This window comes from Crocodylus siamensis, chromosome 14 (assembly GCF_052110815.1).
Source record: "Crocodylus siamensis isolate JL-2025a chromosome 14, ASM5211081v1, whole genome shotgun sequence".
Classification (NCBI taxonomy): domain Eukaryota; kingdom Metazoa; phylum Chordata; order Crocodylia; family Crocodylidae; genus Crocodylus; species Crocodylus siamensis.
The window spans coordinates 977,687-992,019 of record NC_143408.1 but is presented as its reverse complement, the minus strand read 5'-3'; the positions used below and the strand labels follow the sequence as shown (position 1 = coordinate 992,019).

The window sequence follows — 14,333 nt, the reverse complement described above, 5'->3', positions numbered from 1 at the left end:
GTGAGGTGCTCATGGATAACCAAAAGAAAAATTTCTTCTCTGCCCGAGCAACAGGCCCTCTTGGCAGTGGGAGAAAGGCTTGCCAACTGCAGCACACATGTTATATGTGACCTGTGAACAAAGGAAGTCTGCTTTCAAGGCTGTCAAGACAGCACCTTTCTCTGGTGATAAATTACCATAATTTATTTCATGCAACATGCACCTTTTCCCCAACTGCTAAAGACTGGCATTCACATTATACATGAGAAATACAGTAAGAGGAGGTTCTGTCCCTTGCAGCTGAAACAGTAAATCTGCAGCAATCCACCCGGGGCAGAACAAGCTGCGGGCCAGGCTCCCCACCGACCACTACTCAGTTATTTACTGGAAGGATTTTTTTTCCCTTTACACTGTCTTTCAAAAGCAAGGTCTGTATTACACTCCAGGGTGTGTGGTATGCGACAACATATGGTAAATACAAATTAAAAACACAACCCACAGAAAACTGAGCAGTTGGTCTCAGGTGCTTTGTGGAAAGATCCTCCCAAACCGAACAAGACTTACCTGTCCACAATTCCCATGAAGAAAAGCAAGGCAAATAAAGTTTTAAAAGAAACGGTCAGCAATTAGCAAATTAGTGGTGCATGTGTAAGGATTCAGACTCATTGACAGTACAGCCTTCAGCTAAAAACTTCATAATTAGCCAGCCAACTCTGAAATAAAAGGAAATCTATTTATGTCATCAAAAATTACAGTGCCCTATTTCTTTTGCCTGCATTAAACTTCCCAAATCTATCCAAAAATTAGCCACTCACAAAAAGCACACTTTAAGCTACCACAGAATAACCCTTTTTGTTAAAGCTTCCAAAACATATTTTTGCACTTTGAAAAAATGGTGTATGCTCTCGTGATTAATCTCTCAAGATAACACATACCCACACCAGGGATTCTCTAGCTTGTGAACACTATCTTCCCCACCACTGACCTAGAATGTCCATTTGATTTGTGAATCCCTCTTTTTCTTTTAAACAACCACAGAAGTGTGTATGAAACTTCGAGTAAAAGTCTCTATCCAGGCCCATGCCCTCTCCCAAAGAGAACAGAACAGTTCCCCACACATTTATCAACTGTGCACTAGGTACACTTAGATATTTTCTCCAAAATCAGAATGTAATGATTTTGGAAAGAATATCTATAAAATGGGAAATGCCGCTAGGATTGACAGTCTGTCTTCAAGAACGAACTTTCATTGTGTTCACTTCTAAAGCTATTATTTAAGCATCCATTTGGATCTTTGTTCCTGCTACAGTCCAGAGAATCAGGCTTTTAAGAACTTTTCCTAACATGGCCTCAACATTTTCTGGCATCATGAGACATAACAGAGTTGGATGCTCTGAAATCTAACCTAAAGGGTGGCATACTATAGCCTTAGGATTTATTTTTCCCACCCACCAGGAAATACTTTGGATTAAAGAGCGACTTGTATCATATGCGCATTCCGGTGGGTGTAAGATCACATGAAAGAGGAAGTATTAGCTGGCTAGTTCGGTCATCTGACTTTTCTGTCATTTTGAAGTTAAAACTAAAGGGCTAAAATTGCATAGTGACACCTGCTTCTCACTTAGCCACATGTTCAACCATAGCGTGTAGGTGCATTTTGATGAGTTACATTCCAAAACAGAAGCTCTATTAATGGTTTGGAGTTAATTGTCAAAATCCTTTTAATACTGCCCTTATTCACTGCCTTTCTCCATCAATTGCACACATAATGCTGGCTGTAAGAACACAACTGAATTTGTAAATCTCAATAATTCACAAGTTAGGAAATGCTAAATTAAGGCTGCCTGTGCAACTTATTCAGTTTCCTTGTGTTACGGCAACAGGACAGACCTTTATTATTACTTCCATGGGACTCCGCCTCGTCAAGGGTATTGAATGAACAGTGCTGTGCAGCTGGTAATGATCTTGCTTTATCCTAACTGTTCAAAGTGCGGCCCCTATTCTGAAGACAGAATATAACATTTCCTCATGGGCTTTTCTGCAACACTTGTTGTTCTGCCACCTGGAACTGTCTCCATATGCTGCTTCCTGTTTACAACCCTCTTGGGAGATGATTATACCCACTTCATAGATGGGGAGCTCAGGGACAAAAGGCAAGACCCAGAGAACCATTGTAGGCACCTAGGTCCCCAAAAAGTGATCCAGAACCCACCGAGTACCTCAATTCAAGCACCAACAGTATTTGGCACTACAGAGTTCCCTAGCTTCCTAAGCATAGGCTTCTATGCAGCTTCAGAAGTGCCCTGGTCTGAGCATAAGGCAACTAATGCTATCCAGATTCAAGCCAGAGAACTGCACAAACTCTGGGTCTCTCTAAGGGCTTAGAGACTATCTGGCAGGTGGGCTCAGAACATGACTCAAGTGGATCCAGCCTTGACTGCAGCACCCATGGTTGCCTTAATTCAGACTTCTGGCTGAAGGAGGTAGCAGTGCTCACCTCCTAAAATACTAGTGACACAGAACATTGCCCCAAGGAGAGGGAGTGCTGGCTTCTAGGCCCTTCTGGGTCTGAATGCCCTCAGTCTGCGACCTTCCACTTCCCATGACAGGTCCATATACTCACTTGGTTATAGACCAGAGGCTGGCAAAAGGGAGCTCGACTCTAACTCAATGATTATACCACTGAGCTAAAAGGGAAGAGGAAAAAAGAGGTCTGGTTCTGGTCTATGCTTCCAGGATCGTGTATATATTTTACATTACTGAAAACATACACAGGTTGGCTGAAATATCCCTAAATTGCTACCAATTGGACTCAGCTCTCTCCTATTCTGTATATACCAGTGTCTCCTGCCTTCTGACATAATGGACAATATAAAGGGTGAGAAAATGTCAGGATTTGTGCATACCTGGATTTTTTTTTTCATGCACTCTCAAGCCGCCATTGGATGCAAGGTTTAATAGGGTTTCACTGTAACACATTTCTCTTCGTAAATGATCTGGTATCCTTGAACACAAGGAAACTTAAGAGTGGCCTCATATTCACCCTAACATCTGTTGTTGTGGACAAAAATTAAAAGACACGTGAATCAATAACATCATTCAAGGCCAATAATCATTTATGGAGCTTAATATGCAAATATTAACCTGTTCTCCTAACAGTTATCCTGAGTAATAATTATGTCTAATGATATTTAGCCCAACAAGGTATAAAATACCTTGAGTCAAATAATACCAAAAGGATACCCTTCCATTACCAACATGCTTCTAATAACAGATGGTGATGAAGATACCAGGAACTCTAAGGGGATTCCTTGATCTTTATGGCACGTGTCCTGCACTTGGGTCCATGCACAGTTTGTAAATATGTATGCATTTCCAGCTTCTCAAAGGATTATCCAAGAGCAAGAGACTGCACTGCAGAATCTGTGAAAGAAAACAAAAGGGAAATCCTCCCCTCTCTCTACCTATCTGCTGTCATGATCAAGAAGCAACTCCAACAAGCCATGATTTCTAAAATCATCTCTTGGCTGCAGTTCCTGATGCTGATGTGACAGCAGCACTGGATCAAAATTTACAGCTGTTCCTTCAGAAGGAAGTGAAAGCCTGAAGGGCAATATTATCACGGGCTACAACCACATAAAAAATGTTAGTGGAAAAACCACAAAAGTTCCCCTAGTTACATCTGCCAATGACCTCAATCTGGCCTATGATCCTATTAGTATTCCTGATGCCACTAACAACAGAGCCAAACCAGGAAACCAAATATCTACCAGAGACCAAGTGAAGATCACCACAAGACATGCACATATATGAGCTGTGCTAAATTGTAACCCCAGCTTTCAGAATTGCTGCAGCAGCATTTTCCAGGCTTCTCCTACTGTTGCCACTCAAGTCACTCACCTTCATTCGTTCAATAATTATAAATGTTTAGCCATTTCAGGCTGCCTTACCAGTTCTAATATCAGTGAATGAAAATCCCCCTCCATGTATACTCAATGAGAAAACACGAATCTGTGTTACTCCAGGGGCAAAACCTATCAACTGCAACACACCAGAAGTGACCAGCCAAAGACAAAAGATAAGCAATTATTTTGTTTTTGCCACCTAGCTAATATTTGAGAAGAGCAACAGAGCCGGGTGGCTGCTGGAGCTCAGCTTCCCCACATAAGATCCCAAGCCTACAACTGGTTTTATATAGGACATATTGCTGCATTCATGCACAGCTCCATTGACTTAATAGGACTCCACACAGGTTCAAAAGTCCATTCACGTGCTTTCAAATGCAATACTAGAACCAAGAGTCTTCCCAATGCACTAAGTACTCCAAGTTATACAACTTCTTAAATCCTTCTGCAAAAGAATTGTTGCAGGACCTGATATTACACACAAAGACGCCTGTCCTAGGATGTGAGCTCATCAGGTGGAAACTGAGAAGGAATTCCTACATGTACCAACTAATCACAGGAGGACAAGGCCACCAAACTGCTATAGTATGAAAGGCAAATGCTAGCTATTTAGCAACATAGTAAGGTTTTTAACACACTGTAAAAGGCACAGGTGAAACTTCAACAAGAATGATGTATGCAACTCCCATTTCCCAGGTTAAGAAAGAGTAAATCAACTTGGAATATGTGCCTAGAAGGACCATGAGGATAACCAGAAGACTAGATAGCTGCTCATATGATCTGCTTGGTTTTATTGAGTCTAGGAAAATAAAGCTTGAGAGGGGATGTGATTTCTATCTATAAAAGCAACAGGAATGTAAACACTAAGGAGAGATGAGATATTTCAGCTAAGGGATAATACCAGCCTCAGTTGCTCTCTGTTAACTGCAAGGGCTCAAGTGGACATAGAAGAAAATCTAGAGGTCATTTAAGACAAGATAAAAGCCACCCAGATAGGAAATGTGCATTCCCTGGAAAGATGGTGCTTTGAAGATAAATGGACTAGATAGGAACTTATTAGGTCATCTAATATCCGTGACTGAACAACAAACATTTTTGCTACATAAATGCTTCTCCTCACACTTCAGCTTCTATCCACAGGACCATTTAAACTCTTTATTTTTTTTGTAGCTGATGTGGTTACAATGCAAGGCGGTGCAAGTGAATTTAGTCTGCCAGCTTGCAAAGTCTGTGAATCACTTACCCTTTTTCTGGGAATTTCAACCTAAGGAGCCTGGCCTCAATCTCAGTACTAACGAATTCTCAGTGCCAAGACTATGGACCATGTAAGAAGGCATTATGCAAACCTACTAGCTGACCTGAGCCTGCCCCAAGCACCCACACAGAGTTCAGCAAAACAAGGGCATCAATTGCAAACAAACTTTCACTGATTCACTTCTGAAACACTCAGAACTATCAATTAGAATGCTAAAAATCAGTCCAGCCCATGCAAAAGCCTCCCCACCCCATAGGAGTTGAGGCATTTATTGATCAACAAAGCTTAGTCAGTTACTAATCATTCGTCTGCCAGCCAACTAGCTGTCTTAACGTGGCGAGGTGTTCACTGCACACTTAGCCTTCCAACGCAGCATACTATTACTCATTCATGAGTATACAGTGTTTTCTGCCTTCTTAATGAACAGAGTATTTGAGACCTCAACTCATTTCACTGGATCATTTTGTTCTCTCATGCTTTATCTACACATTCCGTGACACTTCTAGGTTCTCCTTCACAACCTGAAAACAAAACCCCAAGACGCACTGGGTTATTAGGTCATAACTGTCTTGCGAGTAAAGCAAAGTTATATAAATTACATGAAGGTACAAGGAGATCAGCTTTGCAACAGATGCTGCTGCTGCTGTACAAAACTGCATTCTTATTTGGGTGAGACAACAATTACGCATTATGAAAAAGAAATGATGATACATCACCAAATGTTTGTATGACATTTAGACAAAATTCCTTATTATGAATAGACATATGAAAACAAGTTGGACAAACCAGGAAAAATGGATGGGTAGTGGAGAATTTAAAAGAAACCTGGTTACTTCTTATGTATTTGCTAAGCGTAGGGTCTTCCAGAAAATGAACATGCATGACCAACTTGAGTTTACAAAGAATAGATAACATATCTTGCAGCCTTTGAAACAAAAAATGCACCAATTTAATTAACAGACTGTTTTTCTATGTTTAAATACACTTTGCTATTTCTAGTGAACAAAAGTTTACAGTTTAAAACCCAGCAGTCACAACTGAGTAACAAGCAAAAACAGGATACAGCACAACTAGACTTAAAATAGGGACTATTCTTCAGAGTTCTGCTCCATCGCTGGGCATGGAGCCAAGCTACACTACAATTTAAACCAAACCTGATTTGTGCTGCTTTTAAAAAACAAATCTGATCCCTAGCCAGTTCTGCAAACTTCACCCTTTGTTTTTGAAAGGTATCCAGACAAGAGAGACTGAATCCTGCCAATAATTAAATGCAAACCCTTACACTGGACTCAGACTTGAAACGTACTGGTTATTTGATAATGAATAACCATCTTCCTGCCCATAATGTTTGAAGTCTTAGGATAGAGAGGCACCTTTAGCCAATTCTGAACAAATACCTCTTGAAATACCTGCTTGCTGATGGGCATTTCAGAGAAGGATGTATCTGCTCTTTGCACCGTGGCCTACACCTCAAAAACGGAAGTGCCTCAAAAGAGCCAAAACAAAAGCAGAGGTGCCCTCATTAAGTACGATAAAAATAGCTTTTAATGTTCCAGTTGTTATTTTTAGCTACAGAATGAATATTCAGTTATGTAACCCTACATTTCATAAATCAAAAGACAAACAGGGCATATTTACGCTCTCTGAAGTGTTCTGCTTCTAAGGGCACATGGCTGCACGCTGCCAGGTAGCTGGGAGCCTGCCTAGTGTGATTCATCTGTTAAAGTGTTATTATTACAAAATAAATAAATGATTCAGTCCCTGTGGAGTCTTGTGCTGGTTCCCACATAGGAGAAGGTTGTTTAACCATGGCACTGCTAGCAAATTAACACTTCACCAATGATGTCACAACCCTTGCGGCATGCTGGTCCCTCCGACAACATCAATTGCTCCAGTTGGTCCTGCTCCTCAGGACCCATACTGATGAATCGGGGTCCAATTCCAACAGTCTGGAACGATTTGGCAGTCGGAGTCAAAACTCCCAGAACCAGAAAATCCCCACGCGGATTTAGCGGTTTTGCTCTACAAGCAACCAACCAAACCATACTGAGAAAATCCACTGGAGGGTGAATTCTGGGCAGAATGGCTGGAATTAAGCACTTTTCAGACAGTTGCTTTCCATCCCCTCCTCAAATTGGAGGAGGACATAGAAGCAAAAACATATGATTTGTGAGCTTCCTGAAATGGAGCTTAGATAACAAGAACAATCTGTTGTCCACTAGCTATATGAATAGGAAGGAGGAGAACCTGGTAACTTAACTCTCCAGAAGCCATCAGTGTGAGTCTGAAGCAGCACTGCAAGAAAGAGAAAGACAGACCTTGGCAGGCAGACTTTACTCAGTTGTCAATCAATACAGTGTTGAATATGCCAAGCAACACCCATTTCAACCAAACCAAAGACCCCTTTTTAATATCAAATTCCTATTGTTCATTGTTTCAAATAACTGAAACTTTCCACTCTTGCATCAGCTTAAGCCGCCAACAGGAGCCTTTGGGACTGAATTCATTTGCCCCAAGCAACTTGCATTTTAGCAAAGAAACATAAGGGAAGCACTGCTGAGATCACAACTGGTTGCTACAAGTTCATATTAGCAAAAAGCAGAACAGAAGAGCTTGACAGCCTGTTTCTTTTCACCTAGTTGTTCCAATCCTGTCAGCTGCCATATATCCCCGTCTGTAAAACAACAGCTACGACAGCAAATATGTGACACCAGAATAACATTTAGTCATCCGAAACTGAAATTTCATTTTGAAATTTACAGCCCCTTTCTCCTCTCATACGTGGGTCTACATTTGCTGCACACTAAAGCACTTGAGTTTCTGATTATACATTAAGTACAAAAACATCAAAACCAGTACAAAACAAGCTATTATGCACAAGTCAAATTTCACAGCTGCTTTGACAAGACTGCTAAAATAATTCCATATTAGAATCCAAGAATACTAACTCGTGATCAGATGAGTGATGAAATAAAGTACGAGCAGCAACTGGTCTTTAAGACGACGCAAAATGAAAGAAAAATTCTTACTTTTAGAAAATTAGCATTCTAAGTGTTACCAAAATTTTAAAGTTATTACAAAACTTTAACATTTCTGTGAATAGAAAAATGCATAGGGTAAACTTTAAAAGTAGAAAAGGTACTAACAATATTTAAGAAACTGCTCCTATATCATAATTGAATGAAATGTAAGGCTTTAAACAACTACGCTCAAAAATAAGGAGTAAAACGTGACCCCTCAGAGGCACGGATCTGGCATAAAGGTTCCACTGAATATCAGTTTAAAAATATTATATACATTATTTGCTCCTTCACAATTGGCATAGCCAAATCAAAAATGATGTTAAGACAAATCAAGATGACAAGGAAAAAGCTGGCACACATTATTTTGTCTTGTAGAACATAAATTATCACTTGCAAAAGTTTGGGAACTTTATCTGAAAGCTTTTCTACCCTATAAAACTTAGGCATTACTATAAATGTGTTCCCCAGATCAGTGCTGGAGAAAATCTGACAGTACTATAAAGTTTTGTTTTTTTACTCTCTTTCACAAAGTGTCAAGTGGTAATAGTTTGTGTCTAGGTTACAGTACTGTTTCAACCATTCTTAAGGGAAAGACACTGCTGTAAAATTTTCAGCAATTATTCTGTATCAGACTTAATCAGAAAGTCTGTTACCACCCTGTTACTCATGATGGTAATTCTGTGTATGAGCAGTTCCATCAAGTCAGTGGTAGAATACAGATTTGTAGGATCAGACCATTATACTGTTTGAAGCTTTTGCCAAGCACCAGACAAGTTTTATAAACTACAACCAGCAGCAATCAAAATTACAGACTTTGGTTTATAATCAAAGTCACTGAGAAATTAGTACCCAAGCAAAAACCATGTTGGACGTTAATTATGGCAAAGCCCCAGACAAATGGTCGACTATGGATCTTTATCCCAGTACTGCTACTTCAGCGTTTATACCCAAGATGTCAAACCTGAACTTATCAATGGGGAAACCCAACTTCAACCTCAGAACAATTAAGGGAACTGTGCACACATTACTTGGAGACTATAGTTTTGTTTAATCTGATCAGCTCCTATAAATGCACACCATTACAAACTATTCTCTGGCACTCAGGCTAGAAAAAACCAACTAACTTGCTCAATTCAGGACTGTTTTTCCTACTACCATTTACAAAGGAGTTGTTGAAATGTAACATGTTTATACAATTGTAATTTCTTATGCCTGTAATGATTTAACAAATCTATTACCCTAAAAACAATATTGGCACTGTGCAGGAAGAAAGTTGCTCTAAGAGTTAAGTGCAGCAAAGTCAGAACGCATGTAGAAAGCAAAGCAATAGGAAAGAAATAGATTTCCCCATATTCAACCGCCATCCCCACCCCAACTAAGCCAGTTTATAGTAAAAAATATAAAGCACATATGCACTACAGTATGCCGTGTCAACAGCCAACTAGGACTATTTACCTTGGACAGCTCAAACTACTTAAGAAAGAGGAGTGCTTCACAAGAACAGAAACTCTTTATACCCTTGTGAGTAATTATTTTTTATGTTCACTCCAGGCAATTTGCATTAAATCTTTCAAAGAATACATGATGGCTGGTACAATTATTTCTATATATTTAATTTGGCAGTTCACCTTAAATCCAAGAAGCAGAAATACAAAGTTCACAGCACCTGTGGGTCACCGGTTATAGCTCTTTGGTGTGTAGGCCCTGATTCCACAACATGCCAGATCTGCCTGTGAGTAAGTCACACAAAGCCTCACTGACTTCAACAGCACTGCCACTTCCACAGGGGTCGACCGCTGAAGAACCCACTTAGCTCTTCTGCCCTGCCCCACCAACTCAATTACCAGCCCTAAGAGACCTGTTCTCTTGGACTTGCAGTATTCAGGGTCAGAGTCCTCTTAACATATGATGACATACTTAAAGAAGAGGCATTTATTTAAAAATTCAGTGAACTAAATACATGTTTCTATTTCAGGAGAAAACCCAGGTCCAAAATCAGGTTAACTAGTAGCTTTATAATTGCAATTTTAAAATAAGGCACACAGTCATCTTTGAACAAAGTGATGCTGTAGCTCCTGCACATTGGCATATTTAATATCATCAGCATTAACAGTGAATTAAAACAATCTGAAACGCACAGTAAGGGAAGCCCATTCTAACAGCATGTGATATTACAGTAGTTATTATTTCCCCTCAATTACACTGTTTATATTGTATTCAGCTTCTACTGCGTTTTTCCTCTTATGGATTTTTTTAACAGTACTTAAAATTATTAGAATGTTGATCAGGCCAAATAAAAATTACTTCAGTGGGACAGCTTCAAGTTCTGTGGAAAGCTCTTGGCCCCAATATATATGTGTGTGCATGTACATGTGTGCGCGTGCATGCGAAATTACATATGTACAGTATCTATGTGTATGTACTTGTGCGCGTGCATGCAAGATCATATATATATACAGTATCAATGTGTGAGCATGTGTATACACACGCGTGTGCATGCATGTATATACGTGTGCATGTACACACTACTATATAGTATCTATGCGTGTGTACACATGCATATATAGGTGTGTATACACACACACTCTACATATATAAATTTTAGTTATACATAAATATAACTTATTTTTTAAACAAAAACTCTGGATATGGTCATCAATACTGTTACCACCACTCTTATCTGTCTGCCTTAAAGTTTATGAATTAACATTCTTCATTTAACTAAGCTTTTAAATATGGTTTTACATAGTGTCTACATTTGATCAATCACTAATTACATAATCTACCATCATATATTCCTCTTCTGTATATTCACATAATAACATCCATTAACATACAGGTTTGTATACATATGCATATACATACACAAATCAGTATTTGGTCCCTTTTAACTTATTCATTGATTTTTATTTAATTTCACTACATTTGTATGGCTGTACCTATGCTCCTTAAAGGTATTTTTGTGCCTGCATTTAAGCTTGGAAAAAAATCAATTTAAAAAAGTCATTTTTATATTAAAATTAAAATATACAGGCTTAACATTAATTTGAGCTGTATTTAACACAATTTTCAATGACTAATGAAAAAAACTAGTAGGGAACATACTTTTTTTTCATCATGCTTTAAACATGCACAGGCTGACAGTGTAACTACTTCATCATGTGGACTGATATGGCATTGAGCATGCATTACAGAACATAATGCAAATATCTGCCACTGGGTAATACAGGTTTATTCTTAGAGGACCTCACGGGAGGAAGACTAAGATTAGCATTAAGGTTGACTGAAACAGTCAACTGTTTATGTGTATTTCCATTTACACTGGGGGGGGGCTTTGTGCACAATAAAAACTTCATTCAAGTTAATGCCGAAGGTTTTCAATGTTGATGTTAACCTGGTTTGTTGACTCCTGTGTTTGCACACCAGCATCATCAGTGTCTGCACAGCTTGTTTTTTTTCCGTTAACGCTGGAGAGTCCATAAGAGGGAGCTCAAACACTGCTCTGGCTCAGATCCCTCAGAACCAGGTGACTTTAATAATATATAAAAGAAACAGCTGGAATCCAGAGGACATTTCTGACTGGATTAGAACCACCTCTTAAAGGCAGATCACATCTAAGCTTAAACTGTCTTCTAAAACCCAAATTTCACAGCATCTGAAGGTCTATATATGACTACTGCTATTATCCGAATGTCCTATGGTACTAGAATTTTGGTCCATCTAACCTTAAAAAAGGCTGGACAAATATTCATTAAAACATGCCAATGTAGCTTCTCCCGTTTTAAACCAACACATGCAAAATGGCAACAACACCAGTCTCTGCTGTAGCAGAGATTTTGCAGCAAGGGCTATAGATAGCCCTTCCACCAAATGACAGAAATCTCTGGAGAAGAAGCTACTGGAAGTTCACATCCTGTCCAGCAAGGAGCTCCTCATGTTGAAGCAGGAGAAGGCAGAGAGAGGAGGAGTTGACATCCACAATAAAGAGCTGTTCTTTCCACCCACTTTAACATGAGGGGCAGTTACAGATTGCTGCTATCCAATTACAGGTGCAGAGGTCCCACACACGAGGCAATTCACCTTTGTGAGGTGTCTCACCACCTCCATTAGCTCCTTGTACTCCTAGCTGCTCACCTCCCTTTCCCTGCTGCAGGATGGACCTTCCTGTGCACTCCCTCAGGAAGAGGCTGAGCCTCCTTTAAGTTTAAAAATTTGAGGGGAAAGGAGAGGAAGGGAGGAAGATGAATGATTTTAGTGTAAAAAAGTAACAATTCCAATTTGTTTCATATTTAAAATCCTAGGTAAGAGAAAAGAAAATACCACAATTTAAAAAAAAAAATCCAAGACATACAACACTGCATAAATAAGTGAAAGAAAACCAAATGTGAGAAGCACCCTCAACAGCAGTGTGTTTGTGTGCAAGTCTTACTGTAACAGCAGCTCTGGTTACGGCCAATAACAATAGACGGGCAAGATGGTAAACACTGCAGAGAGACAATTACTAAGAATGAAAAAGACAAATTTTGGGTTCTTTCCATAAACTGAATAATGCATTTTCAAGCTGACGACAAAGGGTTTGGTTGCCAAGCAAATCTGAGAGCAAATAAAAACCCCCTCTTTATTTTCATATTGCTTAACCCCCTCTTTATTTTCATATTGCTTTTTACACACAGAGAAAAATCAGACAATTTAATAAAAAAAAAAAAGAAGAAGAAAAAGACCGACATCCACAAAGGAGACATTTTGCTCCACTATTTGGTCAACATTTCCATCACTTCAGTACCCAGAATCCCCAAACAAGTTATTCAGCTCAGGTCACTTGCTCAATGCCAGTTTCCTGAACTAGACATTAGTTTCCTCTAAAAATAAAACAAACAAATAAATACAATTTAGACTCAGCTCTGGAACAACACTGCTAGGAAGAGCTTGGATCTGGATCTGCGAGCCCTGCAAGATCACCCGAACTCACAAAGGAGCAGCACCCAACATTACTGACCAGAGGAAACAGTAAAGGACTGTGTCAGGCATCCTCCGGAGGCTGCCCAAACCCCAGGAAGTTTCCAGAGGGCCAAAACGTGCGGGGCTGGCACACACGCACGCGGACTCGTGACCGAGTCCAGCTTACCATGCCGCGCCGCACCATGGGCTGCAAACAGCATGGGCCCGCTCGCAGGGCACCCTCAGCTCACTCCAGGAGTAACCACACACAGCGTCCTCCTCAAACGCCACCCCGCAGGTCAGCCGGAGCGGGGCCAAGACGGACCGACACAAGCAATGGGCCTTTCCTCCAGCCTGGGGAAATACTTCCCCTACTCCAAACATGAGGTGCAAAGGATGCGGTTTTTCCCCCTTTTCACAACCAACCCAGCCCTGCGGTCCGACCAGGGAACCCACTGGCTCCCGCGCCTGCTCAGAAGAGCAAAAGCTGCACCGAAGAAGTGGGGACAAGCCGGGGTGGGGCATCATCTCGCCAGACCCGTGCCAGGGAAGCTTGATGCCCCAGCACACCAAGCCTCCAGAGCGGACACAGGGAGGACACCTCACGGGGGGCAGCGACCCTGGCACATGACAACACCTGTCAGCCAAGCCCCACAATGGTGCCCTTGCACTAGAGGGGCATGGGGGGGCACTCGCACACCCAGAACACCCCCCTCCCAACACCCCCTCCCCTCAGAGCATCCCCTTCAGACCACCCCCCAACCCTCCACCCAGGGCGAGGCAGAGGCGGCTGCAGCCCAGGGGCTGCCCAGACTCTCCCCTTCCCTGGCCGGGGCGGGGGCAGGCGCCCCCCTGCAGAGCAGGTGGCCCGCTCTGAGGTCCGCGCACGCCCGCACCCAGGGGGATGCTCTGGGCCGCCCCCCTCCCCAAATGTGGGGGCGGCTACTTCCCGCAGAGGGGGTACCCGCAGCGCCCCACCGCACAATGGTCCGACCCAGCCGCCCCGCCCCGCCCCGCCGCCAGGGGGCAGCAGCGCTCCGGAGGGTCCGGCCGCGCGCGCCGCGCTTACCCGATGGGCCCGCGTGAGGCTCAGGTCCTTCATGACCTCCTCGAAGGCCGCCGTCTCCTCCGCCTGCTTCTGGTTGTGCAGAGCGATCTTCTCGCTGAATTTCCGCGGGTTGTTCGAGGCCGCCATCTTCCCCCGTCCGCATCCCCCTCCCCGCGCCGGAGGGG

General features: G+C 41.7%; 1 protein-coding gene across 6 annotated transcripts in view; it reads right to left on the bottom strand.

Annotated features, from left to right (window-relative positions):
• The window catches only part of CRTC1 (CREB regulated transcription coactivator 1), a 66,472-nt gene extending 52,139 nt beyond the window's left edge, over window positions 1-14,333 (bottom strand). For 5 of the 6 annotated variants that reach the window (XM_090027394.1, XM_090027395.1, XM_090027396.1 and 2 more), the window contains exon 1: window positions 14,170-14,332. In XM_090027394.1, coding sequence (XP_089883520.1) covers window positions 14,170-14,295 — 126 coding nt within the window. In that variant the 5' untranslated portion in view covers window positions 14,296-14,332. Of the gene's footprint in view, window positions 1-14,169 lie in introns of all 6 variants that reach the window. The other variant, XR_016439153.1, reaches the window with a different exon arrangement.